General features: G+C 45.9%; 1 protein-coding gene across 2 annotated transcripts; it reads left to right on the top strand.

Annotated features, from left to right (window-relative positions):
• Positions 1-418: 418 nt before the first annotated feature.
• Positions 419-23,148, top strand: LAYN (layilin). Of its 2 annotated transcripts, XM_006739200.3 has the most exons (8): positions 419-638; positions 1,281-1,304; positions 3,659-3,956; positions 9,776-9,933; positions 13,405-13,437; positions 14,061-14,144; positions 16,279-16,375; positions 18,857-23,148. In XM_006739200.3, the coding sequence occupies exons 1-8, from the start codon at positions 554-556 to the stop codon at positions 19,218-19,220; spliced, it is 1,143 nt and encodes a 380-aa protein (XP_006739263.2). In that variant the 5' UTR covers positions 419-553; the 3' UTR covers positions 19,221-23,148. The 2 variants fall into 2 exon arrangements, with proteins under 2 accessions (XP_006739263.2, XP_030890270.2); XM_031034410.2 differs by lacking the exon at positions 1,281-1,304.
• The last annotated feature ends 2,920 nt before the right edge of the window (positions 23,149-26,068 follow it).

Below are 26,068 nucleotides of genomic sequence, written 5' to 3'. Positions count from 1 at the left end.
GCCTCCCGAGCCCCAGGGAGGTCTCAGCGCCTCGCCTCTCCCACTGGCCCACACGGCAGAGCCTAGGGCTCTGGGTGAATTTGGCCATGGCTGCGAGGAGTGCGGTGGAGATGTGGCCCTGTTTTGAGCCACAGTGCTCTCTTCATCAGATTTCAGAGAAGCCGACTGGGATATTACTGGGCCCCGCGCCCTGGGCAAACGCAGGATCTCCGCGGGAGGCTCGGAGGAGGCGGGGACGGGAGGGGGCGGGCAGGGAGCTGGCGCCCCTCCTCTGCTCGCTCCCCTCCGGCGGGCCAGGTCTGCGGCGCCGAGGCCGCCGGAGGAGGCCATCGGGGGCGGGCCAGCGGCGGGCTGCCCTCCCCTCCGTGACGTCCCAGGGGGGCGGAGGACGGCGCGCTGGCTCCGCGCCCTCCCCGCCTCCACCGGGTGCCCCGTCCGTTGGTCCTCGGGAGATGCGGCTGCCGCCTTTGCATTTGCTGTGCACGCCGCTACGGGTCGGTCCGCTCCACCGCCGTGGCGCCGCGGTGTCCGAGGGCGCACCCGAGCCGGGGCCATGCAGCCGGGACTCGCGCTGCAGGCCATGCTGTTGGCCGCGCTGCTGGCGGGGCCCCGGGGTGCCACCGGTCGCCTGCTAAGCGGTGAGTGCGCGCGCTGGGGCGGGGGCTGGTTCCCGGTCGGGCTCCGCAGATGCACCCACCGCACCCCAGCTGCTGCGGGCCGTCGTCAAGGCCGCCGCACCTCTTCTCTGGCCCCCTGCAGAGGCGAGGGGCGTCCTCGTCTCGGCTAGTGGACCCAGCCCTCCTGCGCCCCCTGCTTGTAGGGGTCCGTCGCCCCGCGGCTAACGGCAGCGCGGGTCGCTGCCGATCCTGGAACGCTCAAAGTCTGTCCCCTCCCCCAGAGTTCCGGGCGTTGGGGGGCGTAGGCTAGGTGAGGCAGTGGGCAAATCCGCCCCAGGAGGCGCCCACCTCGGCCCGCCCCGCTGAATGCGGCGCAACAGTTGCCTGGACCCCGGCGCAGGGGCAGGCTCACCAACTCTCCTCCAGCCCACGGGGGAGGTCTCCTGTTCCCGGAGACCGCGGGTACAGCGGGGGTTCTGGATCGGCTGTGCGGTGGGAACGCAGCCTGCTACTCCCGGTCTCTTCTGGGGGGAGGATGGCGGGATCCAGCTCTGGAACCAGAGCGCTTAGAGATCGAGAAAGAAGCCTAGCTAGCTCGGGACAAGCCCCGCCTGACTCAGGGGAATGACTCTCCGCTTCCTTCCTCCTGTCGTGTCACTGCAGCCTCGGACTTGGACCTCAGAGGAGGTACAGTGCTCTTGTTTCTCGCCTCTTCTATTTGTTCTGCATGTCGGGGAAAGGATGTCCGTGCCTCTTTCTCAGGTCTTCGGGGCGCAGACAGATTGGCCAAGGGGGTGGCGGAGAATGACAACATCCACTCCGTTATCCCGGCTTTCAGAGCTGATGGAAAGGATCTAAAGTGTGTTTTGGGATGGGGGTGGGCTGCGAGGCGGCAGAAGGGGGGGGTGCACCTGAATTAAGCTGCGCAGATTAGGGCTGCATGGGCTTTGTCCTAGGTCGTGGGGAACAGAAGCCCCCGCCCTTCCCCTTCCTGCAAATAAGAAGAGAAAGACACTTCCTGAAGGCAGGGGAACCAGATGCGCCTCAGGCATCCTTCCAGCTCTGGCGCTCTCTGGCACTCACCCGCTGACTTGCCATGTGTGGCCAGGCTGGACCATGCAGGAAACCCGTTTAAGGTGTCATGTTTTCCCTTGATAAACCAACAGTAGAAGAAAGGGGACTGCCAGTAAATTCAGCTCCACCTTATGTTATGCCCATGGCCAGACTGAAGGTACCTGGAGCTCACTTTCCTTCTGCTGCCTCATTTGGATCCCCCTTGAAGGAATCACAATAGCAGGGCTGGCCCAGGCTTCTCCCCAGGCAGCATGCCAGCGACAGCCTCCCTGGCCAGCGCCCCTCTTTCTCTCTGGAACAAGGCTGTAGTGAAAATGTCTTGCGTTTTTAGGCCTCCTAATTTGCTGATGGGCCAGTCCTGTTAGAGTTCTAGCAATAGCAGAAGAATAGCAGAGAAAGGGAGAAGACACAAAACTCTTTTAACTTGTTGCTTATCGAGAATTTCCTTACAAAAGTGATAAAGGGAGCAGTAGAAACAAGACTTCACAGGAATCTCCTGGATTGTCTGCATGCGCTTTGTTCCCATTTAGCACTGAAAATGCAGTTAACTGTGTGCAGCCTTTGCCCCGGATTCTGGTCAGTGTTGGGAATGATGAATGCTCTCTGGGTCCCTGCACGGCTGCAAAACAAGTTAGGAAAACGAGAACATTCCTTGAGGGCTGGGAAGAGGTTCCCAAACCAACAGCCTTCATCCCTTTCTCTGCGGCAGCAGTTCACACCCACAGCCCACAATCTGGCTCTTGCCTTGCAGGGGACTTCCGTTGTTGAAATTTGGTTTTCGCTTGTACATTTGGGTCCAGAAGTATATGCTCTGTGCTTCTGCAGGCTAGGAACTGGCGTTGTGGTTTCTGTATTCCCAGCACCTAGCACAGTGCCGGGCACAGAGTGTATACGCAATACATGTTGATGGAACGGAGTTTGCACGCAGCGAGGTTTCACCCAGATGCCAGCTGGGTGGGGGAGGGGTATGTACCAGTGAACAATTTGTCCCTCCTCAATAGAATCCCATCCATTTGACTGAGATGGTATTCAGCCCTTCCAGTGCCAGTCCGATAAGACACGTTACGTAAGCTCCCAAAGCAGCCTGAAACTGAGGCGGAGTGGGAACTGGGCAGCATAGTTCAACGGTTAGGGGCTTGACTCTGTAATCAGAACCACGTGCAGGGGAGGGGCACAGAGGCCTTGTTATAAAGTAGCACTGATAGCTATGTGACCTTAGCCAAATTACTTAATTTCTCTGAGCCTCAGTTTTCTCCTCTGTAAAATGGGGCATAAGCAAGAGCTACATCAGGGAATTACTATGAGAGTTCAAGGAGAGAACATATAGATATAAATGTAGAAGCCCTTAGCATAGTTCATGCCCCATGGTGAGAGTTCAGTAAACCTTATCTGTGTCTTTAGGCAAGATCGATCACAGCAGAAGACCCCATAGACCTGATGCTCTTAGCTTCTGCTTACACCACAGCCTGGGCAAAATCTCAGTCCTGCTATCCAGGCAGAGGGTTCCAGGATGGAGGAGCCCACCCCCAACTTCAGAACATGTCTCTTACCTGAAGGAAGCACCAAACAGAGAAAGCTGCCTATAAGCCACACTGTTCCCTGAGACTTCCTGATGAGGTGGAAGTGTTATATGTGTGTGGCTTTAAGCAGAACCATAAATCTTCAGCTACCTCTCTTTTAAAGGATAGTCAAAAATGTCTGCTTTTCAAGACCTCTAATGGAACCCAAACAAAATATGGAGTCCCTACACAATACAGGCATCAGAGTTTAAATCACTGCATCTCCAATGCCGGAAGGGGTATTCACATGCTCTGAGAAGCTAAATGACATCATACAGTCCACGGATGAGTAATCAGGATTCCTGCCTGCGGGTAGCTTCATGGCAATGCCACAGAGCATCCCTGCGCTGGGATACTTTGGGGAGTACTGAAATAGTTTGGCTTTTTTTTTTTTTTTTTTTCCTCCAGGGCAGCCAGTCTGCCGGGGAGGGACACAGAGGCCTTGTTATAAAGTCATTTACTTCCACGATGCTTCTCGAAGACTGAACTTTGAGGAAGCCCACACAGCCTGCAGGAGGGATGGGGGCCAGCTCGTCAGCATTGAGTCTGAGGATGAACAGAGACTGATAGAAAAGTTCGTTGAAAACCTCTTGGCGTCTGATGGTGATTTCTGGATTGGGCTCAGGAGGCGTGAGGAGAAGCAAAGCAATAGCACAGCCTGCCAGGACCTTTATGCGTGGATGGATGGCAGCACCGCAACATTCAGGTAAGTGTGGAGAACCCGCCGCAGCTCGCTCACTTGACGTGACTCCAAGAGGAGGGAGGCTGAATCCACAGTACCCGGTCAGGGGGTAAGAGGAGAAGGCCCAGCCAGGCGGAGCCCAGAGAGGATAGCAGAGAGGATGGCCAAAGCAGGGAGGTGAAGGTGGTCAATCAGCCTGGATCCGTGCCCACCTCATGTCCCAAGAGCTCTGTCCAGGTAGATGTGGCCCAGAAGCATTGTTTTAGCAGCACGTGATGTTTGAAGTCGGGGGTTCTGGCTATCCAACCTTTTGGATTAGAACCCCAATGAGAGATTGAAGGTCTGTGGAGCTAAGACTCAGACAGGGAGTGGGCCTGGATGGGCCAAAGGGGGACTTAAGGAAGCCTGCATTTTGGAGGACCCTCCTAAACCCACAGCATCAGGACTCACTCATTTCACACCCCACCCTGGCACCATGGCATTGCCATTGTCCCTCCCTAAGAAATGCAGTGACATGGACAAATATCAAAAGATATCAAAGTTAAAAGGCAGACATAAGACTGGGAAAATGTAACAAATTACGGGGAAATTATCTTTTTACGATAAAGAGTTTAAGTCATTAAGACACTAAAAGCTCATGTAAGTCGATAAACTTAGAAAGATAAAGAGGCAAAAGACCTGAGCAGCTGAAAAATGGAAAATCTAACTGGTAAATGCTCACATAAAAAAAAAGAGTTTAAACTCATTATCAATCAGAAGAATGCAGATTAAAATGTATGTTTTTTACCCATTACCTTGAAGACAGCAGATCAGCATCTGTCGGAGTCTACCCATTATGCTAATCGGATCCACATCTTCCATCTACGTGCCAGGGGTGGCCCTTCCAGGGTTCTCATGGGCTTCTCTTCCTGGAAGAAACTTTAGAAAGGAAAGTTAGTGGGGCGCCCTAGTGGCTCAGTCAGTTAAGCATCCCACTCTTAATTTCAGCTCAGGTCTTGATCTCAGGATTCTGAGATCAAGCCCTGTGTGGGGCTCTATCTGGGCATGGAGCCTGCTTAGGATTCTCTCTCTCCCTCTCCCTCTGGGCCCCCATCTCTAGTTTAAAAAAAAAAGGAAAGTTAGTAGGATGGACTTCACTCCCCATCACTCTAGCTTGTCCCAGGGCCCCAGCTGATACTCCCTGACCTCCCTCCTCTACTATTCAGTCTAGAGTCCCCTCACTGTCTGCTCAGGGAGCCTCAGTGGCAGACCTTGTGGCAGCACCCAGACCTCAGCCCTGAGGAATGTGAGGCCCCAGTCAGTTTGCACTTCGCAGGCTGCAGTGATTGCACTTTTCCATTTACCTTCGAAATGGGGGATGTGAGGACCCACAGGAACCCAAGTAGATAACCTGGAGGCCAAACATATTTCTTCCTACCCCAAATGGGTGACAGCATAGCTCCCTCCTCCTGTGATTAGGGCCAGTTACCTCCTACAAAGATAATCACTGCTCTTCTTGCCTGTTGGTCTCTGGACACAAGGATCCCAGAGTGCCCAGGTGGCAGCCATCACTCAGGAGTTTAATAAGACTTCTCCTATATCTTCTGGTGCAAGTATTTTGCCTTTGGGTAATGGGACATCTAAAACTTACAGAGCCCAGCATTGCAGAGACAAGAAGCACAAATTCCCCAAGTGGGTCACTACTATTGATGGTAAGCCAGGCTACCCCTGTTTCCACCCAGTGGCTCCCGGACCCCTATATTCTTACCCTTGGGGACACGGGATGATACAAAGGTCATTGATTCAAAGCATGCACTGAGTCTTGGAGGATAATGCTGCCTCCTTGCAAAGTATTGCCTCTAAGCTAGTTCTTCGGCTATGTTGTCAACAAATTTTTCCATCATTCTGTCAGGCTAGCAACTTCCAGATGGTGCAACATGTGACATGACTAGTAAAGCCCTGGCGACCAGCCTACTCCACACCTCCTCTGCTATAAAGTAGGTCCCTTGGACTGATGAGGTGTTGTTTGGGGTTCTGTGCCAGTAGATCCAATAATGGATAGTGGTGCCGCCTGAGGCCCTGAGAGGGGAAAGGCAAATCCATACCCAGACTCTATGTCTACTCCTGTCAAGGTGAACCGTTGCCCCTTTCAGAATGGCAGGAGTCCAACGTAGTCAACTTGCTACCAAATGCCAGGTCGGTGTCCTAAGGTCGGTGTTCCTTCAGAGATTTAGCTTTGGTCTCTGTTGCTGGCAGGTTAGATGTTTGGCCGGAGCTAGATCAGCCTCGGTGAGTGGAAATGGATACTGTTGAGCTCATGCATGGGCTCCCTCCCTGCCACCACGGCTACCCTACTACGTATCTGTTGTGTGAGCACTGGGCGACCGACCGCAGGCTGGCTGCCATCCACTGGCTGAGTCATTTTGTCTCCCTGGCCCTTCAGTGCCTCTTCTAGGCTAGATGCCTTCTGGTGGGTTTAACATGGGATAGATCCTCATACTTTCTGCCTGTTCCCATACGTCTATTCACATCACATCACTCTATCCAAGAGTTCCCCATCCCCAGTCTTCTTCTCTTTCTCCTTTTAGACTCCTGATCAGCTGGCCAAGCTCTTACTTTACCCCGGAGTCCTTATGTATTCTAACCTCCGGGAACTTCTTGTTCCATGCGAGGCAGTTAACTAGGCATACCACCTAAGCTGCAGCCACGGGGAAGATGTCCTCTTACCCCTTGATCTTTCAAGGCCAACTCTGAGTGCGGTCAGAGTGCAGTTGCTGTCCAGTGGAGCTGTACTCCCATCCTTGGCTGACCTGTGCATGAACCGAACTCAGGCAGCCTCTGTCAGCCAGTCATAAGGGATTGATTCCCTTATGCAGGGATAGGTGTAAACTGAGGGAGAGGCCTTGGAATGACAGTGGGAGATGCCATGGCGGTTTGCTCTGCCTGCTCATCCAGTGCTCTTTGGTCCTGGATCTACCTCTTCCATCTTAGAATGGATCGCTTCTGGGCCTGCCCAGCCGGGGACCAGGTGGGTCTGATAGTACCGTACTCACAATGGGCAAGCTGGATCGCACAGTCTCTTGGTGCTTCTTGCCTAGTAGCAAGCCAGGAGTTGTTCTGCAAAAGGTGATTATTTCTCAGCTACAGATGACATGACCTTGCTGTAGACTCCTAGGGGTCTACATTGCGATTCCGTCATTGGGGCTTGCCACAAATTCTCTATGGCATTATTTTTCCCATCACTGATACCTCTACTAATAGGATCTGCTAGATCATATGGCCCAACTGGCAAATCTGCTTATACCACAGCCTAGAACCTGCTTCAGGGTCCTTTTTAGCTCTGGACCTCACTCAAAGCTGGCTGTCCTTCATGTCAACTGCTATGTGGGCCAGAGCAGTATCCCCAAGTGTGAAATAGGCTGCCTCTAGAACCCAGACAGGCCTACTAGGTGCTATGCATCCTTCTTCACATTACTGTAAGATGCTTCAAGATGCAGTATTTGTCCTTTAATATGAAAGGGATGTTCTGGCGTTCCCTAGATCACTAGAAACTGACATCTCTGACCCCTGGACGCATGAGTGTCTTACTTAGCTTACCTGGTTCAATAGCATGTCAGAAATAGAGCAGACCAGTGTGATTTTCTGCAAGATGTCTAGGTAGTCCAGGTCGCCTCATACCACATTATGACGGAGAGTTTGAAAATTAGTATAGGCCTGAGGCAAGACCATAAATGTATATTGTAGTCCATTCCAAATGAATGCAAACTGTTTCTGATTCCCATTCTGATGGAAAATACTGTGTTCACCGGATCTGCACATTAAGTAGCCAAGGGCCTGTTAACCTGCTCTAGCAAAGATACCTCACATGGCACAGCAGCTGTAACTTCTACTTAGCTGTGTTTATGCTACTCTAGTATCATCCTTCACGATCTGCCCGGTTTTTGCAGGAGCCAGACCAGTGAACTAACTAGAGACACGATGGAGACTACCCCGCCCCCGGCATTCTCTAGCTCTTCAAGGGTGGTAGTATTTTCTGTCATCTTCCCCTGGATAAGATATTGGTTTTTTATTTATTACTTTGGAGAGGGTGGGGAAGAGTGCAGTTTCAGAAACTTGCACTTGACCTAGTCCACTATTGTAGCTCTTATCTCATAGGCTAAAGAACCAATGTGGGACTATACCAACTACCAAATATGGCTGTTCAAGCCATGTGTCTGGGGACTGGGGAAATGACCACTGGATGGGTCCCACCATGAGATGGTCCTGGGGCAGAACTCCCTTTACTACCTGGCCTCAATATGCCCCTACTCTAATGGGTAGCCTTGATGACATTTCAAGTCTTCGAATATCAATGTCACCTTGCATCCTGTGCCCAACAGTTCTTATTATATTTGGATATTCCCCTTCCCCCAGTGCATGGATACTCTACTAAGTGGCCATAGGTCCCTTTGGGAGAACAGGAAAAATTATTACCATGTGCCCAACTGTGGTGTTGCAGGGTCCTTCCTCCTGAGAACCTGGCCTCCTCTTCTATCAGTGAGTTCCAAGCCTGAGAGCTGGCTTGAGTCCACGAACTAGGTGCCAGGCATAAGATTCCATCCATTCTATCATCCGTGAAATGAAATAACATAAAGCCATAAGGTCATTGGGGAAGAGATCAAGGCAAGTCAAGGTAGGAGGTCCACCACCTAGGTTGGAAAATGGCCTGGAGGTAAATAATGGGTCAGAGCCCAGCCTAAGTCAGGGCCCCCAGCTGTCCAGGCACAGCATCCAAGCAGTGTTGCAAGTTCAGTTATTGTCCAGGCAAGTTCAACCCAGCGGGTGCAGCAGAGGATCTTCTCTTTGGTGGATGGTAACACAGCACCCAAGCAGAGCCATACTGAGGTGCTACAAGGGGACCTGTCTCTCAGCTGCCTCCTAAGGAGGGGCTCTGACAAGATCTAGGCAGAGCAGCAGGACCCAGCTAAATAATCTGAGCATCAGGGCAAGATCTGGGTCTCAGAAGGAAGCAGCTAAGGTGGGCAACCGTAACCATGCAGACTATGAAGCCCAGCCTCAAGTCAATGCGTGCAGTGAGTGCTCACAGCATTTAGACCCTCTATGGACTCCAAGGCCTTACCCTGGCATCATTATATCCAACTGGGTGGTAGCACCATTTAATACCAAGTATCACTGGATAGTGGAGCTCAGGCTACTAATGCACCCCATCCAGGAGCAAGGAAGACAAAGAAAAAAAGTTTGGCCACAGAGGCAGAAGGAGGGGCTCATCTGCCTGATGAAGTGGAAGCAACTTAAAAACTGAAAAAGACTGTGGGCCTTCTGCTCTTATCCCCACCCCCTCACCTGCTTTGACAGCTTCTACATTCTGGAAAGTCTGGCTCAGATGCTTGCATTTTCCATTTACTTCCCGGGGCTAGAAAGGCAGTTGTGAAGGTTGAAAAGCACAGAGAGATTTGAGCAGGGCAAGCTCTGGCTGAGATAAGCCATGCCTCTTCTCAGTGCATCTGATTTCTAAAACAAAGAGAAACAGAAGCCAGTTAGCAAAAAGCAAGGAAGAAATAAGATCATCCAGACTGGCCCTGCTAGCTGCTTTTTCTCATAATTACTTTGCAGATATCATACGGTAATATATTCCTCCCTACAAAGAGGTTGTGGTAAGTGTCAGATGATTGATCTCGATGTCCACATGAGAAAGCACATGGTTCCACTTATTGGCAGGACTCCAATTCCTGCCTCTCTCTGTATTGTCTTCCGAAGCAGAATCCTAAGTTCGTGGCTCAACGGAACTTGATGGGCAAACAAAGGTTTTGAAGTCTTGGGGTTTCCTCCTCCAGTGGTCTCCATTGTTGACCCCTTCCCTACAGGAACTGGTATGTGGATGAGCCTTCGTGTGGCAGCGAGGTCTGCGTGGTCATGTACCATCAGCCGTCCGCACCTGCTGGCGTCGGGGGCCCCTACACGTTCCGGTGGAATGATGACCGATGCAACATGAAGAACAATTTCGTTTGCAAATATTCCGATGGTAATGAATCCCTTCCCAAGTTACATGGCTGAATTCTCAACTTCCTCTCTTACTTCATAAGCAGCTGCTAGTTCCCAGAATTTGTTACATGGTCTCTGAGAAAGCTTGTTGCAAATGCTAGCCATGTTAAACACTGGTGAATGCAGTGACAGTTCCTCACTGAGGAGTACTCCTAGCCAGGGAAGGGAGTGTCTGATGCCAAGAGAAGGGATGAAGAAAAGAAAGGGTCTAATTTATGTATGACAAAGCGAGAATTATGAGAAGCACGAGGAACAAAAATCCCTCTAAGTGGACAATCACAAGTTCTTATTCTTTCCACATGTGAGGTTGACTGTAGGAACTTGGAAAAAAGAAGAAATTTGAAAGGGAGATGGCCATTGTTCCTGGGTCTTCTAACAGCCACATGACATGATCTTCCGGGGCTTTAAGGAGACAGCATAACGACCAGTGGAGGTAGATGATGGAGTACCCTGATTTCACTGGCATCACCTTGAGGAGCAGGCTTAAACCACCCTCTAGCTATGCCTTGTAAATTCAACTGGCATTTGCTTCTAGATCTGTTAAGTGTTTTGAATTGGCTACAGGCCTGCAGTCTCACTCTGCTGGGGGTTCCCAAACTCCTCCCTCCTAACTGACTTAGATCTAAACTTGAAGTGAATTGAATTTTGATCTGTCCCTGAAGTTTCTCAGATCCCCGAAGCCACCTGATAGGTCCAAGTCCTGCACCGTTTCCTGGCCAGAATAGAATGACTTGGTAGTTATATCTAGTTAAACACTAAGTAGTCCTAAAATTGTTTGAATTTAACTATGTTTTTGCTGTGATTTTTGCTGCTACAAGGTGTTTTCCCCACCCCCTCCTTCATCCTTACCCTGTGCGCTCTGTGAAGTTGCCCAAGAACTCTTAACTGCTGTTCCCTGTGCTTGGAACATTCCTACCCTTTCTCAGACAACTCATTCTCACCTTTGGGGTTTATGCTGAACATCATCTTTTCTCATAACACAGCTAAGTGCAACAGGTGATTGTGGATTTGAACCTGGACAATGATGATGGTTTTCTATAAAGGGCAGTATTAGGACGATTGGCAGAATTTGAATAAGGTCTGTAGATTAGACCCTGATAGACCTGTAATAGACTATCAATGTTGATTTCTTGGTTCTGATCACTCTACTGTGGTTACATAAGAGGCTGCCCCCCCCCCAACTTTTTAAAAACATACTGAAGTAATTAGAAGTAAAGAGTAACCATGTCTGCAACTTATTCTCAGAAAAAAAGTTACACATGTGTCTGTATGTGTTTTTCGTACATATGTGGGTATATACATAGATATAATTAAAAATATAGATCCGTAGACATAAATATATATATAGAGAGAGAGAGACAGAATAAATAAATGAAATCTGATAAAATCGTGACATTTGGGTGAGGATATATGGGCACTCTTCGTACTCTTTTAGCAAATTTTCATAAATCTGGAATTTTTCAAAATAAGAAGTTAAAAAAATTCTTTTGGGAAACCTTCCAGGGGCCCCTCAAAAGCAAGTTAGGTTTTCCTCCTAGGAGGATTTTAGCACCTCACACACACAGTACTTTAACTGCCTGTTTATAAGTTTGTCCCTTTCACTACATGGCTGGTGTAAGGTCTAAAGACATACGTGTTTGACCAGTTAATCCCTGCACTTGATGGGCGAGGGGGATGGTCATCCAGTGCAGTTCCAACAGGATGGCCCACCATCTATTATGCCAGACGTCTAGAACTGGACTTGACAACATGACCACGTAGAGTAGGTGCATGCTAGCCAGACCTGAACCCTTGCTTACTTCTAGGGTCTGCTAAAGGCATAGATGTCTTCAGTGAAAATCAAAGACAAATCAGCCGAGGCAACGTATCGCAGATGCTTTGCAGGGACTGACGGAAATGCTGCATTAATGTGCCGTGTTTAATGCACTTTTGCACAGTGGATTGAACCATGGAGGGACAAGAAAATGAATAGGTCATGTCATGTTATTGAATATACCACGTATATAATGTAATATCACCAACTTACTACTTGTTAATATTATCCTGTATTTCCATGTGTTATGGCCATCCCATAGAGTCTAAGAGCCAGAGAGAGCTGGAACTGTTCCCATTTGCTCTCGTACCCCCACTACCTAGCACAGTTTTTGTCTCCGCGCAATTTTAATTGTCACTTGAATTTATTGGGTTCAAATTCCAGCTCAGCTACTCACTAGCTGTGAGATTTAGACAAGTTATTTAATCTCCTGGTACCTCGGATACATGGCGTACAAAATCACCAGAATAATAGCAGCTACCTCATAAGGCTGTTAGCAGGGTAAATCGTGTTTGTTTTTATAAAACACTTAGAACATGATGATGTTTCTATCATATAGAAGGCACTGTACAGGTGGGGCTTTTAAAAATGAATAAATAGATTTGCATCACTTTTGTGTACTTGCGTTCACATGCACACACACACACACACACACACACTCTCTCTCTCTCTCTCTCATGGGAAGAGGATTAAAAGTTTCCTTCAGAAGCTTCAGAATAGCCTTGGCATCCTGGCCTTAGGACTGTGAATTCCAAAATCATGCCCTTTAAGGACCCCATCCCTATGAATCCCAGAGCACCTGATGAGCATGAGAGATTTACTACCAGCACCTTAGGGGGACACACTCCCAGCCTAAGGTAAAAACATTCAATGTAGATTATTTGTGCAGCCTGATTTTCCTGAGGCTCTTTGAGATATTTAAAAGGACTTGGGTTCTAGATCACCAGTGTCTGCCTTGGGGCTGGCGACGGTCTGCTTCCCTGCCCCCAACCACAATCACGTCCACTCCTGGGAGATCAGTGTTTGTTGCTCTCTAAAACATCCCCAGCGGGAATTGTTAAAATGTCTTTGATTGCTTTAAAATAATCCATAGATTAGCCATATGTTGATAAGGGTTGAAGCTGAGTGATGGTACACGGGGGTTCATTCTACCACTCTTTCTATTTTTGTGTATATTTGGAAATTCCCGCATTTAAAATTTTAAAATACTTTTTTTTAAAGATTTTATTTATTTCTTTGACAGAGAGAGACAGAGAGCACAAATAGGCAGAGCAGCAGGCAGAGAGAGAGGGAGAAGCAGAATCCCCACCGAGCAGGGACCCCGACGTGGGGCTCGATCCCAGGACTCCGGGATCATGACCTGAGCTGAAGGCAGCCGATCAACCAATTGAGCCACTCAGGCGCCCCTAAAATTTTAAAATACTTTTTAAAAAAATACCCAGGTAAAGCTGGGGGAAGGCTAGTCTTGCTGCAAAATTTCTTTGACTTACTATCCCAGATCTTGGCATCTAGTAACACTAAATAAAGTTTATCAGATGACTGAATGAGTAAATAAGTGGATGCCATGATCTGGCCAATTTCATCCACATGGCATGGAAATTTAGTTACTATTTTCATATTTGTTTCTTTCTGCCACAGAGAAACCAACAGCTCCTTCTACAAAGCCTGGAGGTAAGCCTATCGTTTGAGATTTGGGTTAATTTGGGCTGTTTCCCAGGCCCCTTTTATGGGTTTAGAACCATGTGTCCTTTAGACCAGATTTTCCAACAGGAAGAGGGCTGGTGTGAAGTCAGACTATTTAGAGAGGTGTATGCCACACCCAGCCCTGTCAAGTAGTTCATTAATCTCTCTCTCCGGTATTGCCCATTTCTCCCAAAGCTGAAAAGCAACAACCACAAATTCAGTTTGGGAAGTGACTTGTCATTATTGACAGTATGAAGGGAATAATTCAGTCTAATGAGACAAGAAGTGAGCCATGCGGCCCATTTATGGTCCTAGAAGTGAGTCATCGGCCCTGCCCTTTGGCACCACCTCTGCAATTCTGTATGCCTTGACACCAGCCACCTGCTGTCTGTTTCAGTACAGGATTCTTGGCAGCAAAACTCTCACCAGGAAGATGAAGACAATTAAACCTGTACGCCAGCAAATTCAACCCTTTACTTTTCTATGTTTATAAATGGCCTCAGTCAAATTGCTACTGCTTTTTGGCATCCCCCCTACAACCTGGTGGGACCTCAGAGACTATGGATTGTGAGGCCTTCCCCCGGTTCTCAAGTCCATGTGTCTGTTTCCAGATGAAGGAACAGGGCCAGCAACACCCATGCTTCCAGAAGACACGGGGAAAGAAGATGCCAGAGAGACATTTAAAGGAAATGACGGTATGGACAGAACTCTCCTGGGGAAAATAGATGATGGGACTCTCTTGATCACAAATTACCCAAGGTTATATTTTCTACTTTGTTCTTTTCTCAGCTACTTAAAAAACAAACTAGACAGGGCATCTGAGACTTTGCAGAAAGTGCCTACGGTGCTGGGGTTGGTCAGGGAAGCGCCTGGGGAGGGTAGACTGGCCAGGAGGTGAAATGCCTGCATGAGGATGTGAGGGGGGGGGACAATACCCAGCAGTCGTGGGGTGGGAGTGCGGTCCTGCAGGAGCAGAAGGCAGGATGTGGAATGCATGATGTCCGTGCTTGATATTCACTTGTGGAAAAAAATAAAGGAGATGGGCAAAAACATTTTACAGTTCAAATCATAAAGGATCAAAGAAAATGGGGTGATAAATTGGAGTGCTAATGGAATTTCAACCTCGAGCCTCCCACCTTGGATATTAAGAGGGAGATCTGGGTTTGTGTCGCTGGCCATCAAAAAAGCACACCATTTCTCTGTGCTGTAGTGTCCTCTTTTGCGTGACGGAAGTAATGCTGCATTTCTCACCTGTCTGAGAGCGTCACCGTGCCCCTGAAATGAACTAGGATATTGTAATACTGCATTTCAGTTCTGACACCAGCCACCCCAACTTAGGGCAGATCCCACAGGTGAAGGGCTCCGTCCCCGACAAGTCTGCCCTCCCTGCAGACATCAGTCACAAGTTCAGGGGTCCCCAGGCCACTCCCACTTCTGATAAACTGGCTACAAATCCAGAGGATGCCCACGACCCTCTCAGTTTTGATAACTCACAAAATGGCTCACAGAATTCAGGAAAACACTATACTTAGGACTGCGTTTTATTGTAAAGGATCCAAATCAGGAGCAGCCAGCTGAGGAAATAGATTGGGTAAGGTCCAGGAAGGTCCTGTATCAGGATGCATAATCACCCTCCTGGCACATCTGGTTCACCAACCAGAACGCTCCATTGAACTTTGGTGCGCAGAGACTTTATGGAGGTGTTATTACATAGGCATGATTGATTTGGTCATTGGCCATATAATTGAACTCAATCTCTAGGGCCCCCCTCAACCATCCTGAGACCCCACCCGTCCCCCTCCTGTGACATCTCATTGGCATAAACTCTGACGCGGTCTGAGGGACTCATGAATAACAGAGTTACTCCTATTACCCGAGAAATTCCAAAGATTTAGAGTCTCTCTTCCAGGAACCGAGGACAAAGGCCAGTCAAATTTTTTTTATTATACAACAGATAAAACGTGTTGAAAATGCTTTGAAAAAAGTACAAAGTGCTGTGTAGAGATGGGTGGCGTTTTCATTGCTCATTGTTATCATGGTGGCATTTAAAGTGGGTTTTGTTTTGGGCCCTTTTTGTGTGTGTGTGTGGTTGTCAGGTTTGCAGTCTCACAGGAAAACAAAGCAACAGCTTCTAGAAGGTTGGGAACTTTGGACCAGTGGGAGTAAGACAGGGGTCAGTCGCCAGTCCTTGATTCTTCCTAAAGGCCCATGACAGAAAATTCTTTGGTTCTCAGTCTTAAAGGACAGGAAAGGTCAGGATAGCAGGCCTCTGAATGCCCTCCACAGTCACTGCTCTTGGCCCCAACTGGATCCAATTAGTTTTAGTCAGATTTGTTGGGAAGGTTACAATCTGATTCATGTGCTTCATGTGACCTTCTCTTTCCTAATAATAGCACTGAGACTTGCTTCCCTCTCCCTCCCTCTCTCTTCCCGACCCCACCTTGGGAACTACCATTTCTGTCCATAGAGCCGAAGATATTAACACTGCCCAAGCAGCCCCTCTGTTAAGGGAGAGCAAGGCAAGAAAAGAGAATCTCTTTCCTCTGGAGAAAAAAAATGTGATTAAAACAGTGCCCTTCTGATATTTTGTAAGAAACTCCAACATGTAAACTTCTTTCCTCTATTACTTAGGGTCCATAGGACAGGTAGAAAATGCTCACTCACTGAAACTGGAAGGCTTTGCTAACCGGCTAACTCTATACATATCTCCTTCCGGGAAGATGCTCTTTGCAATGCTCTGTGTTGATTATGCTTTTTGAAGCCTGTTCTGAAGTTCATAAAAGCATCATTAATGCTGATAATAACACGTTTTGCTTTGTTTTTTTCCAGAAGCTGCCTTGAATCTTGCTTACATTCTGATCCCCAGCACCGTCCTTCTCCTTGTGGTCATCACGGTTGTGTTTTGGGTTTGCATCTATAGAAGGAGGCAAGTAAAACCTTCATTTTGTAAACCTGTGTATCTTCTGGACTCTTGGAGACTCGGACATTGCGCTGTTTGCTTCCTGAAAAGCCACAGCGCTCTAAGAGAATTACCATTGCAGATTTGAGAGTAAATTCTCTGATGGCCTCCGGACATTCAGAAGTACTAAGCATTTGTGCTTAGTTGTGATTAAGAAAGCGATCTTATAGTCTTTAATTTTTGTGTGTGAAAGGTTTCAAATGACTTGAGGGGTGAAACGGGTATTCACCTCCTTGGTAGCCACACATCGCTCAGCAAAGTGCCTTCGTGAATGTATGCTCTCTCTCCAAAAATGTTTGTTAGTTGGGTGAAGGAGTAAATAGTGAGCCATTGAAAAATGACTGTCCCGAAGCCTTCTGGCAAACATCTGAAACAGAATCCCTTTATTCAAAATGAAATCGCTAAAGCCTTTTAGTTGACTTTGCTTTTAATTGAATATACAATTATAGATTGCTACAAAATAGCTACACTGGGCGCCTGGGTGGCTCAGTTGGTTAAGCGACTGCCTTCGGCTCAGGTCATGATCCTGGAGTCCCGGGATCGAGTCCCACGTCGGGCTCCCTGCTCAGCAGGGAGTCTGCCTCTCTCTCTGACCCTCCCCCCTCTCATGCTCTCTATCTCATTCTCTCTCTCAAATAAATAAATAAAATCTTAAAAAAAAAAAAAAATAGCTACACTAAGTGGCCCAGAGCATCTCTATTTATGAATCGTGTGCCACCATTTTTGAGGTTCCTGTAGCTCTTCTCAGTTGCCTTTTTATTCCCCAGCATCATGCCATACGTAGAAGAAGGCTGGTCTGCCCATTTCACAACAGGAAAACTGAGTTTCAGTTTAAGATTCGACTCCCTTTGGTGACCATTTTATGGTGAATTAGTAAGATTGCAATGCACAGTTGACCCTGGAACAACATGGGTTTGAACTGTGTGGGTCCACTTATACATGTTTTGGGTATTTTTCAATAAATACAGTACAGGACTGTAAATGTCTTTGCTCTTCTTTATGACTTTCTTAATAACTTCTTCTTTTCTCTCACTTACTTTATTGTAAGGATACATACAGCATATAATATGTATAACATGCAAAATATGTGTTCGGCTTCCAGTCAGCAGCAGGCTATGAATGCTTCAGTTTGGGGTCAAAGTTACATGCAGATTTTCAACTGCACAGGGGCTTGGTACCTGTAATCCCCTCATTGTTCAAGGGTCAACAGCAGAACCTGCTTCATTTAATAATATCTTCCTTATAGGATTATTAGAAGAATTAAAACAGTTAATTCATGCAGAATGGGCATATAGTAAGCACTCAAAAATGTTAGCTCTTACTATGATCCTTTTTATTAGTTAATTAATTTTGATCTAAAAATAGAATTCAATTTAAAAATTAGTAATGTATTTCCCAACTACTTACTCTGTCATTTTTTTGTTGTTGTTTTTGTTTGTTTGTTTGTTTCCATTTTGTAGTCTATTTAGCACCTCACCAGGATTTGTGAATTGTGACTAAAGCTGGAGTCTGTCTCAAGGGTTTTTAACCTTCTTGTGCCACAGACCTCTATAGCAGCTGGGTAAAGCCTATGGATCCCTTCTCAGAACAATATCTCTAAATATATAAAATAAAATGAGGGGTGGACGAACCATGAGAGACGATGGACTCTGGAAAACAGGCTGGGGGTTCTAGAGGGGAGGGGGGTGGGAGGATGGGTTGGCCTGGTGGTGGGTATTGAGGAGGGCACGTTCTGCATGGAGCACTGGGTGTTATGCACAAACAATGAATCATGGAAGACTTCATCTAGAACTAATGATGTAATGTATGGGGATTAACATAAGAATAAAAAAAATATATTGGATTGCAAGGGAAGCAATTGTACTGATATAACAATTTAGCAAAATATTTCCAAAACATGAATGTGATTCAGTAATACACGTGTTTCTTTATTAATGCTTCTTTATTTAGTGGTAGGTATAATCAGCATAATTTTGAAGTAGAGATGAGTGTAGAATATTTTAAGGCATCTGTGATAACTGTGATGTGATATGAAAATATCTGTGATTCTGGTGGTGATCAAGTCAAAGATATTACTAATTCTACTCTGATTTATTGCCTACGTTTAGAACGGAAGGACAGGCTAACTTTCACTTGGAGATGAGTTTTTTTAAAATGTGATATTTTTTCCCCATCCAATTCTATCCATGGATGCTCTGGGAGCTCTGGGGATCCCAGGACAACCACCTCTGTTCTATGCTGGGGCAGCAGTGAATGGTAGGTAGGCAGTCACTTTCCTGTTTTGGTACCCTGCCTCACCCCGGAGCCCTGACCCAGATGTTTCCACAGGTGAGAAGTGCAGTGTAGTGATTGCCCAGGATGACTTCCTCCTGCCCGAGTGGGAGACACGGGCATATTCTCAATCCCCCCCCATCTAAAATACTCAGCCCCAGTCTTCTTTCCTCCTAGGAAACGGGAGCAGCCAGACCCCAGCACAAAGGAGCAGCACACCCTCAGGCCCTCTCCTCACCACGGGGACAGCCCAGACCTAGAGGTTTACAACATCATCCGAAGACAAAGTGAAGCCGATTTAGCTGAGACCCGGCCAGACCTGAAGAACATTTCATTCCGAGTGTGTTCGGGCGAAGTCGCTCCCGATGACATGTCTTGTGACTATGACAACATAGCTGTGAACCCCTCCGAAAGTGGATTCGTGACTCTGGCGAGCATGGAGAGTGGCTTTGTGACCAATGACATTTATGAGTTCTCCCTGGACCGAACTGGGAGGAGCAAGGAGTCTGGGTGGGTGGAAAATGAAATCTATGGTTATTAGGACACATGAGAAACGCTTGAACAAACGGGAACGGGGAAGAAAAGAGGAGGCAGCTTCTCCTGTTTTCTATGAGGAAAAGACTCAGAATGTCTATGAAAATGCTCAGATCGGGTCGTGGGGTGAGCATGTGATCTCCATTAGCCCCTGTTGGATCCCTAAGTTTGGCCATATCCCTTGTGCCAGCTTCTCACCCAGATCAAGCTTATGAGAAAGCACCTTGCTCGCGGTCAGGCATGTAGTAGAAAATAAATATCAATTGATGGGTTATTTCTGACTTTCAAGGGACCGTGCTTTCCTTGGCAGGGATAAGGTTGTGGCTGTGGGACTCGGGAAACCCACCTCTAGGTTCTGTTTTTCTTACTCTGTACAGCAGCACGTATAATTACAAAGAGACACAAATTACAGAATCTTTGCAAAGCCCACGTCCTCTGGCATCGGGCGGGCCCGTGCATCAGCAATTCTTAGATCTGTTTTTTTCAAAGAATCAAATCAAATCAAAAGCAGGAAGCAGAATGTTAGTCTGTCTGTGTCTACAGCCCTTCCTCTGCATGTGGCCTCAGGGGACCTCTTTTTCTTTCTCCTCACATCCAAACTTGGAAATATCCAACTTGGAAATACTTTACGAACTGGAACTGAAATCCGAGCCTTGGCCTCCAGGCGTATTTGTGTGCCCAGCCCTGACAGTGCTCTTTATTCTGCTTCAGTGTTCGTTCTACTGAAGCATCAACACAATATTGCTGATAATGGTAATGATTCTTCCTTTTTGTTGTAGGGAACTATTTCAAATACTTTTGGACTCGCATCCACAGAAAAGTTTCTTGGCCTAACACCTGTTGTTTACACGTTGAAGGTCTGAGGGCTCTTATTTAATATCACCAGCAAAGCCCTTCCGTCTTGTTATTTTAAGCTTTCCTCATATATCTTATTTCTTCATAGTTTGTCATTTTGCCTCCCGTGTGGAGCCCCGAACTAGACAGCGTTAACTGGTCTGGGTCAGAGCAGTACCACGGGCAGTGGATTGTAATCACCGCCCAATTACCCACCCCACTGGGGCAGAGAACAGGGTGGATGACAAACTCGTCACTTACGCCTGCTTCCAGGAAGTGTATTTTGTGGACTTACAACATTTTTTTTTTAAAGATTTTATTTATTTATTTGACAGAGACAGAGAGTACAAGCAGGGGGAGCAGCAGAGGGAGAGGGAGAAGCAGCTCCCCGCTGAGTGGGGCTGGGTCCCAGAACCCTGAGATCATGACCTGAGCTGAAGGCTGACGCTTAACCAACTGAGCCACCCAGGTGCCCCGACTTACAACATTTAAAGCAAAAAGAGTGACCCCATGGTCTGAAGGATTGGGTCGTTGCTCCACAACATCGAAGTTCCCATTTTGCTTCAGATGTCCTGGCTCTATCATCTCCTTTAATCCCCCTGTGCCGCCCTCCTTGGGCCCCTATGAGGCTGCACCTCCAACAGGGTGGGGATCCTATCTGCCCTGTCAGCATCGGACCTCCTACACCCAAGACCGCACCTGGCACAGACCAGACAATATTTGTTGAATGCATGAACAATTCATTCTTCAGATCGATGTAGAGTAGTATATATATATCAGCCTAAAAGTTTGTAGCACCCGTCATTCACACCCTGCCTGAGTCGGGGAGGTCAGTGGGTTATTTTAGTTTAAAAGGCATTCTTTTGGCCTAGGAAGAAGGAAGCTTGTAACAAACAGAAGCTGGTGAATTGCGTCAACAACTTACTTTATGTTGCGGAAGCTGGTAACCAAAGGGTTAATGGGACTAATAAGCACAGCTGCAACTTTTTACCCAGGCCCCTTTTATTTGCCTTTAATTTTCCCTGACTCTGACTCTCGTCTGGGGGAAGGTAGAGTTGAGGCTTGTCCGTTGGCCTCTGCATCTGGTCGCCTCTCAGATAAGCCCTTTCCTCACTGCTTACTCGATGTCTCAGTGATTATCTTAGCTGTGCATCAGACACACAAACTTGGGTTTGGGTACAAAGTTGGTGAACCAGCTAGGAGCTCCTTGCTCATGGTTCATTCAGCCCCCAGCCAGTAAGGGAAGTCTGGTGACCGTCCAAGCGGCTGCCTAGGCTCTTGGTCCCAGGGACGATCACAGGGGCCCCACCCCACCTGGGTACCGCCAACCTTCGGCACCAAATATAACTCCTGCCCCAAAGAACTAGTTTGGGGGCTTGGTTTGGACGGACGTCTCTTGGTGGGTCCTTCATGTGCAATGGCACTTGACCTTATTTCTTCTGTTTGGTTCATTCGGTGAAGCTCTGGCTTTTGGGAAGGAACCGATGCTCACAGAGATACCCGGGACTTCATTTGGTTTGTTTGTTGTTGCAACTTTTGGTATCTTTGAACAAAACTAGCCGTGTTCTAATTGGGATATGGGAAATGACCATGTGATCCCCATATACAGCCCTTTGGGTTGTATTCTCTAAAATTGGGTAATTTTTTTTTTTTTTTTGCAACACTGCTTGGCCACAATATTTGTTAGACTCCTAAGAAAAATGACCAATTAATGGATCTATAAATTATAATCTCATCTTGCAATGGATTTGTTTTGTAAAAAGATGATATTTGGAAATTGGGCCTTTAAGATTTTGTTTGCATCTTGTTTGTGTATTTGTATGTGTGTCCATGTATGTTGTAAATGTGAGCTGTTTTCTCTATCTCTGGATGGTATTGCTAAATTTCATTTAGTTTGCTTAAAGGTGAACACCTGTAATAATTGGGCATTCTAAAACTCAGAAAAATGGTAACTAACCCAAACATTTTTCAAGTTTATGTGATCTGGGAAAATGTTTGATATTAAAGCTAATTTCAGGTTGTTGGTTTTATTAAAATGGACCTGTCTTTAGAGTTGTCAGCATTAGATGTAGAGTTTCTTTTCTACCTGTGTTTACTGGAAGTCAGGCAGGTTCATGTTCTCTCTATTGCAAAATTTGTCAGAAAAGAAAAAGCATATGGTATTTTCCAGTTCTTTGTATTTGAGTTTGTTTCTAATTTGTTTGTCCATTTGTTTTTGTTTCAGAGAAAACCCTTAGTACTTTGCCTAATGAAGATTTATGGGTAATCTAAGAACAAATGAACAAATGTAAATAATGTTAATAAATGTAATTAAGACTACTGGAAATAATAGGGAAACAACTCTTTGCAAGGAAAGGGAGACTGGTTGTTCAAAGAGGGAACACTTAGGACAAACTCGGATGTAAAGAGGAAAGTTGTAGAAGGCTGTAAAAGGGAATCTTTGGAAAGGAATTCTGTGCATGGTCAGGACTGATGAAGATTACGGAGACTAGTATGTACTTAAAAAAAAAAAATTTATTTGGGAGTGATCAACGCTTGGGGAAGAGAAGGGTAAATAAGAGAGCAGATCAGGCAGATGTTCGGGCAGTGATAAAATATCAACCGAAGCCTTAAGTGATTCTCTGAGGAGTCCCACAGTAGGATTACCCTTCAGAACCATCCTAAATGAGGGCAAGAGGCCCGGGACTTTTATAACAGTCATTGGATGTTACCAGCTGGAAAGAAGGCATGACCTTGGCAAGGCAGCTGTCTTCAGTCAAGGCAATTCCTGATGGCCTCTAAGAGTTGAGGACTGTTGGCAGCATTCCTACAGCTGAGAGCCCTTCATTCCTGATGGAGATTCTGATCAGAACATCATATATCAACATGGGAGATAACAGGAAGGGAAAGAGAGACTGCATAAGCTTTTTTAAATTCATCTTGTTGGAATGCATGAGTTTTAATATCAGAAGTACACAGATATAAGACTGGAGTTTGGTTTTTCTCCCTGTTGAAATGAGTTTTCTTAGATTATTTGTCTAAGTTGTAAACAAAGGTTTTTCTTTATCTTTCATCTGCCTAGAAAAACTTTCTATTAAAGTTGAATCTTCTCAATATTAAAAGAGCTAAGTCTTGTTAACTATATAACCCTCTGCCTTTGCCTTTAGAATCTTATTGCCACCTTGGCTAAAAACATAACTAGGTCTTGCAACAATCTATAATCTTATTTAGGCCTGTGCTTTAAAACCTTCTGATATTTCAGGGCACCTGGGTGGCTCAGTTGGTTAAGCGACTGCCTTCGGCTCAGGTCATGATCCTGGAGTCCTGGGATCGAGTCCCGCGTCGGGCTCCCTGCTCAGCAGGGAGTCTGCTTCTCCCTCTGACCCTCCTCCCTCTCATGCTCTCTGTCTCTCATTCTCTCTGTCTCAAATAAATAAATAAAATCTTTAAAAAATAAAAAAATAAAACCTTCTGATATTTCAGAAATGCTTCCCCAAATTCAACTTCATAACTGCTCTAGTTACTTCTCAGTGAAGATCAGGGCTGGAGGAATGGAACATGTCTGCACCCGTTCAGAAATATTCCTTAGTTCCAGGTTGAAACCCAACATTCTGCAGTATCACGATTTGTGAGTTCTTGTGTTGTATTTTATCTAGGGCCTTTAGGGGAAGTTGGTTGTAACCAAGTAGCTTGTTGTACTTACCAATTTCATCAGACAAGCTCTCCCCTAAGTAGTAGTTTCAGGTCCATCAGAAGCTTGTGGTCCAAGCAGCGTTCTTTTCAACGTTCCCCTTGCTAACAGAGTATAGGGAACCTGTGGATTCTTGTGGGACCACCAAACAGCAGCATCTCACCTGTAATGGGTGCATTGATGAACACGGGAATCATTTCTTCCATAAATTATTCTGGGATAAAGATTCATTATATTTCTGGTTGGCTTTAGGGGCAGCACAGTGTTTAAATCCCCATTCCTTAGCTCTTCTGAGGTCCTCCCATCCTTTCAGGAATATTGGGGTTGATATTTAGTTAGCGGGTTTTGGAATCTTTGTATGGGCTGCGAACATGGTGGCTTGATCGGCCCAGCTGTTCTCTTGGGCAGTCAACCAGCAGCAGCTAATAGCTGAGGGGTCACCATTGCATCTAGCTCTTCCTTGTCCTTGATCCATAAAACTCCCATCTGTGAACATCTCAAGGTTGAATTCATTTATTATTTTTAGTGGTTGTTACTTCCCTTTCATTTTTTATTTTATTTAGGTCCTTTCTCTTTTTTTTTCTTGAGTCTGGTTAAGGGTGTCAATTTTGTCTTTTCAAAGAACCAGCTCTTGGTTTCATTGATTTCCCCCCCATTACTTTTTTCATCTTTATTTCACTTATTTCTGCTCTGATCTTTATTTCCTTTCCTCTACTCACCTTGGGCTTTGTTTGTTCTTCTTTTTCGAGTTCCTTTAGGTATAAGATTAGATTTTTTTTTTTTTTATTGTTTCTTGAGGTAGGCCTGATTGCTGTATACTTCACTCTTAGAACTGCTTTCTCTGTGTCCCAGAGATTGTGGACCTTTGTGTTTTCATTGTCATCTGTCCCCATATATTTTTTTATTACTTCATTGACACATTGGTTGGTTGTTTAGTCTCCACATGTTTGTGTTTTTCCCAGTTTTTTTTTTCCCTGTGATTGATTTCTAGTTTCATACTCTTGTGGTTGGAAAAGATGTATGGTATGATTTCAATCTTAAATTTATTGAGGCTTGTTTTATGGTCTAATATGTGATCTATTCTGGAGAATGTTCCATTTGCACTCACAAAGAATACATATTCTGTTGTTTTTGGATGGAATGTTCTATATATATGTTAAGTCCATTTGGTTCAATGTGTCATTCAAAGGCATTGTTTCGTTATTGATTGTCTGTCTGGATGATCTATCCACTGATGTAAGTGGAGTGTGAAAGGCCCCTGCTATTATTGTATTACCATCAATTTCTCCTTTTATGTCTGTTTCTGTTTGCTTTATGTGTTTAGGTGCTCTAGTGTTAGCTGTGTAGATATTTGTAATTGTTATATCCTGTTGTTGGATTTATCCCTTTATCATCATGTAATGTCCTTCTATGTCTCCTGTTACAGTTTTTGTTTTAAAGTCTAATTTGTCTGGTAAAAGTATTGCTACATCAGCTCTTTTTGTTGTTGTTGTTTGCTTCCATCTGTGTGGTGAATGTTTTTCCATCCCATCACTGTCAGTCTGTATGCTCTTAGGTCTGAGGTGAGTCTTGGGTAGGGGCATATAGATGGGTCTGGCTTTTTTTTAAATCCATTCTGCCACTCTGTCTTTTGATTGGAGCATCTAGGCCATTTACATTTAAAGTAATTATTGATAATTAGGTACTTATTGTCATTTTAAAAATTTGTTTTCTGGTTGTTTTTGTAGTTCTTCCTTTCTTGTTCTCTTTCTTTCTGTTTGATGAGTATAGTGTTTATTTAGCTTCCTTTCTCTTTATTTTTTGTGTATCATAAGGTTTGGGTTTGTGGTTACCATGAGGTTCATATAGAACATCCTAAGTAAATAGCAGTCCATATTAATTTGGTCATTTAAGTTAAAGCACAACCTAAATAAATAGAAAAAAATCCTTTCTTTTTTCCCTTTTCTTCCCTTTTTATTCCCTTCTCTACATTTTATGTGTATGATGTCATATTTTATATCCTTTTAGTCATAGTTTTCTTATATCTAATGATGACCTTTTCTTTTCCACTTAAAGAAGTCCCTTTAAAATTTCTTATACAGCTGGTTTAGTGGTGATAAACTCCTTTATCATTTTGTATGTCTGGGAAACTCATCTCTCAAATTTCAATGATAGAGATGTCTTGGTGGCTCAGTCAGTTAAGCGTTGACTCTTGATTTTGGCTCAGGTCATGATCTTAGGGTTGTGAGATCGAACCCCGTATCAGGCTCCATGCCAGGTGTGGAGCCTGCTTGAGATTCTCCCCCCGCCTCCCCACTCTTCCTTTCTCTCTCTTTCTCTCTCTCTCTCTCTCAGAAAAAATAAATAGGGGC

Source organism: Leptonychotes weddellii, chromosome 11 (genome assembly GCF_054177405.1).
Source record: "Leptonychotes weddellii isolate Sample4059 chromosome 11, ASM5417740v2, whole genome shotgun sequence".
Lineage (NCBI taxonomy): Eukaryota > Metazoa > Chordata > Mammalia > Carnivora > Phocidae > Leptonychotes > Leptonychotes weddellii.
Note: the sequence above shows the minus strand (reverse complement) of the source record. Positions and strands in the feature narration are given on the sequence as shown.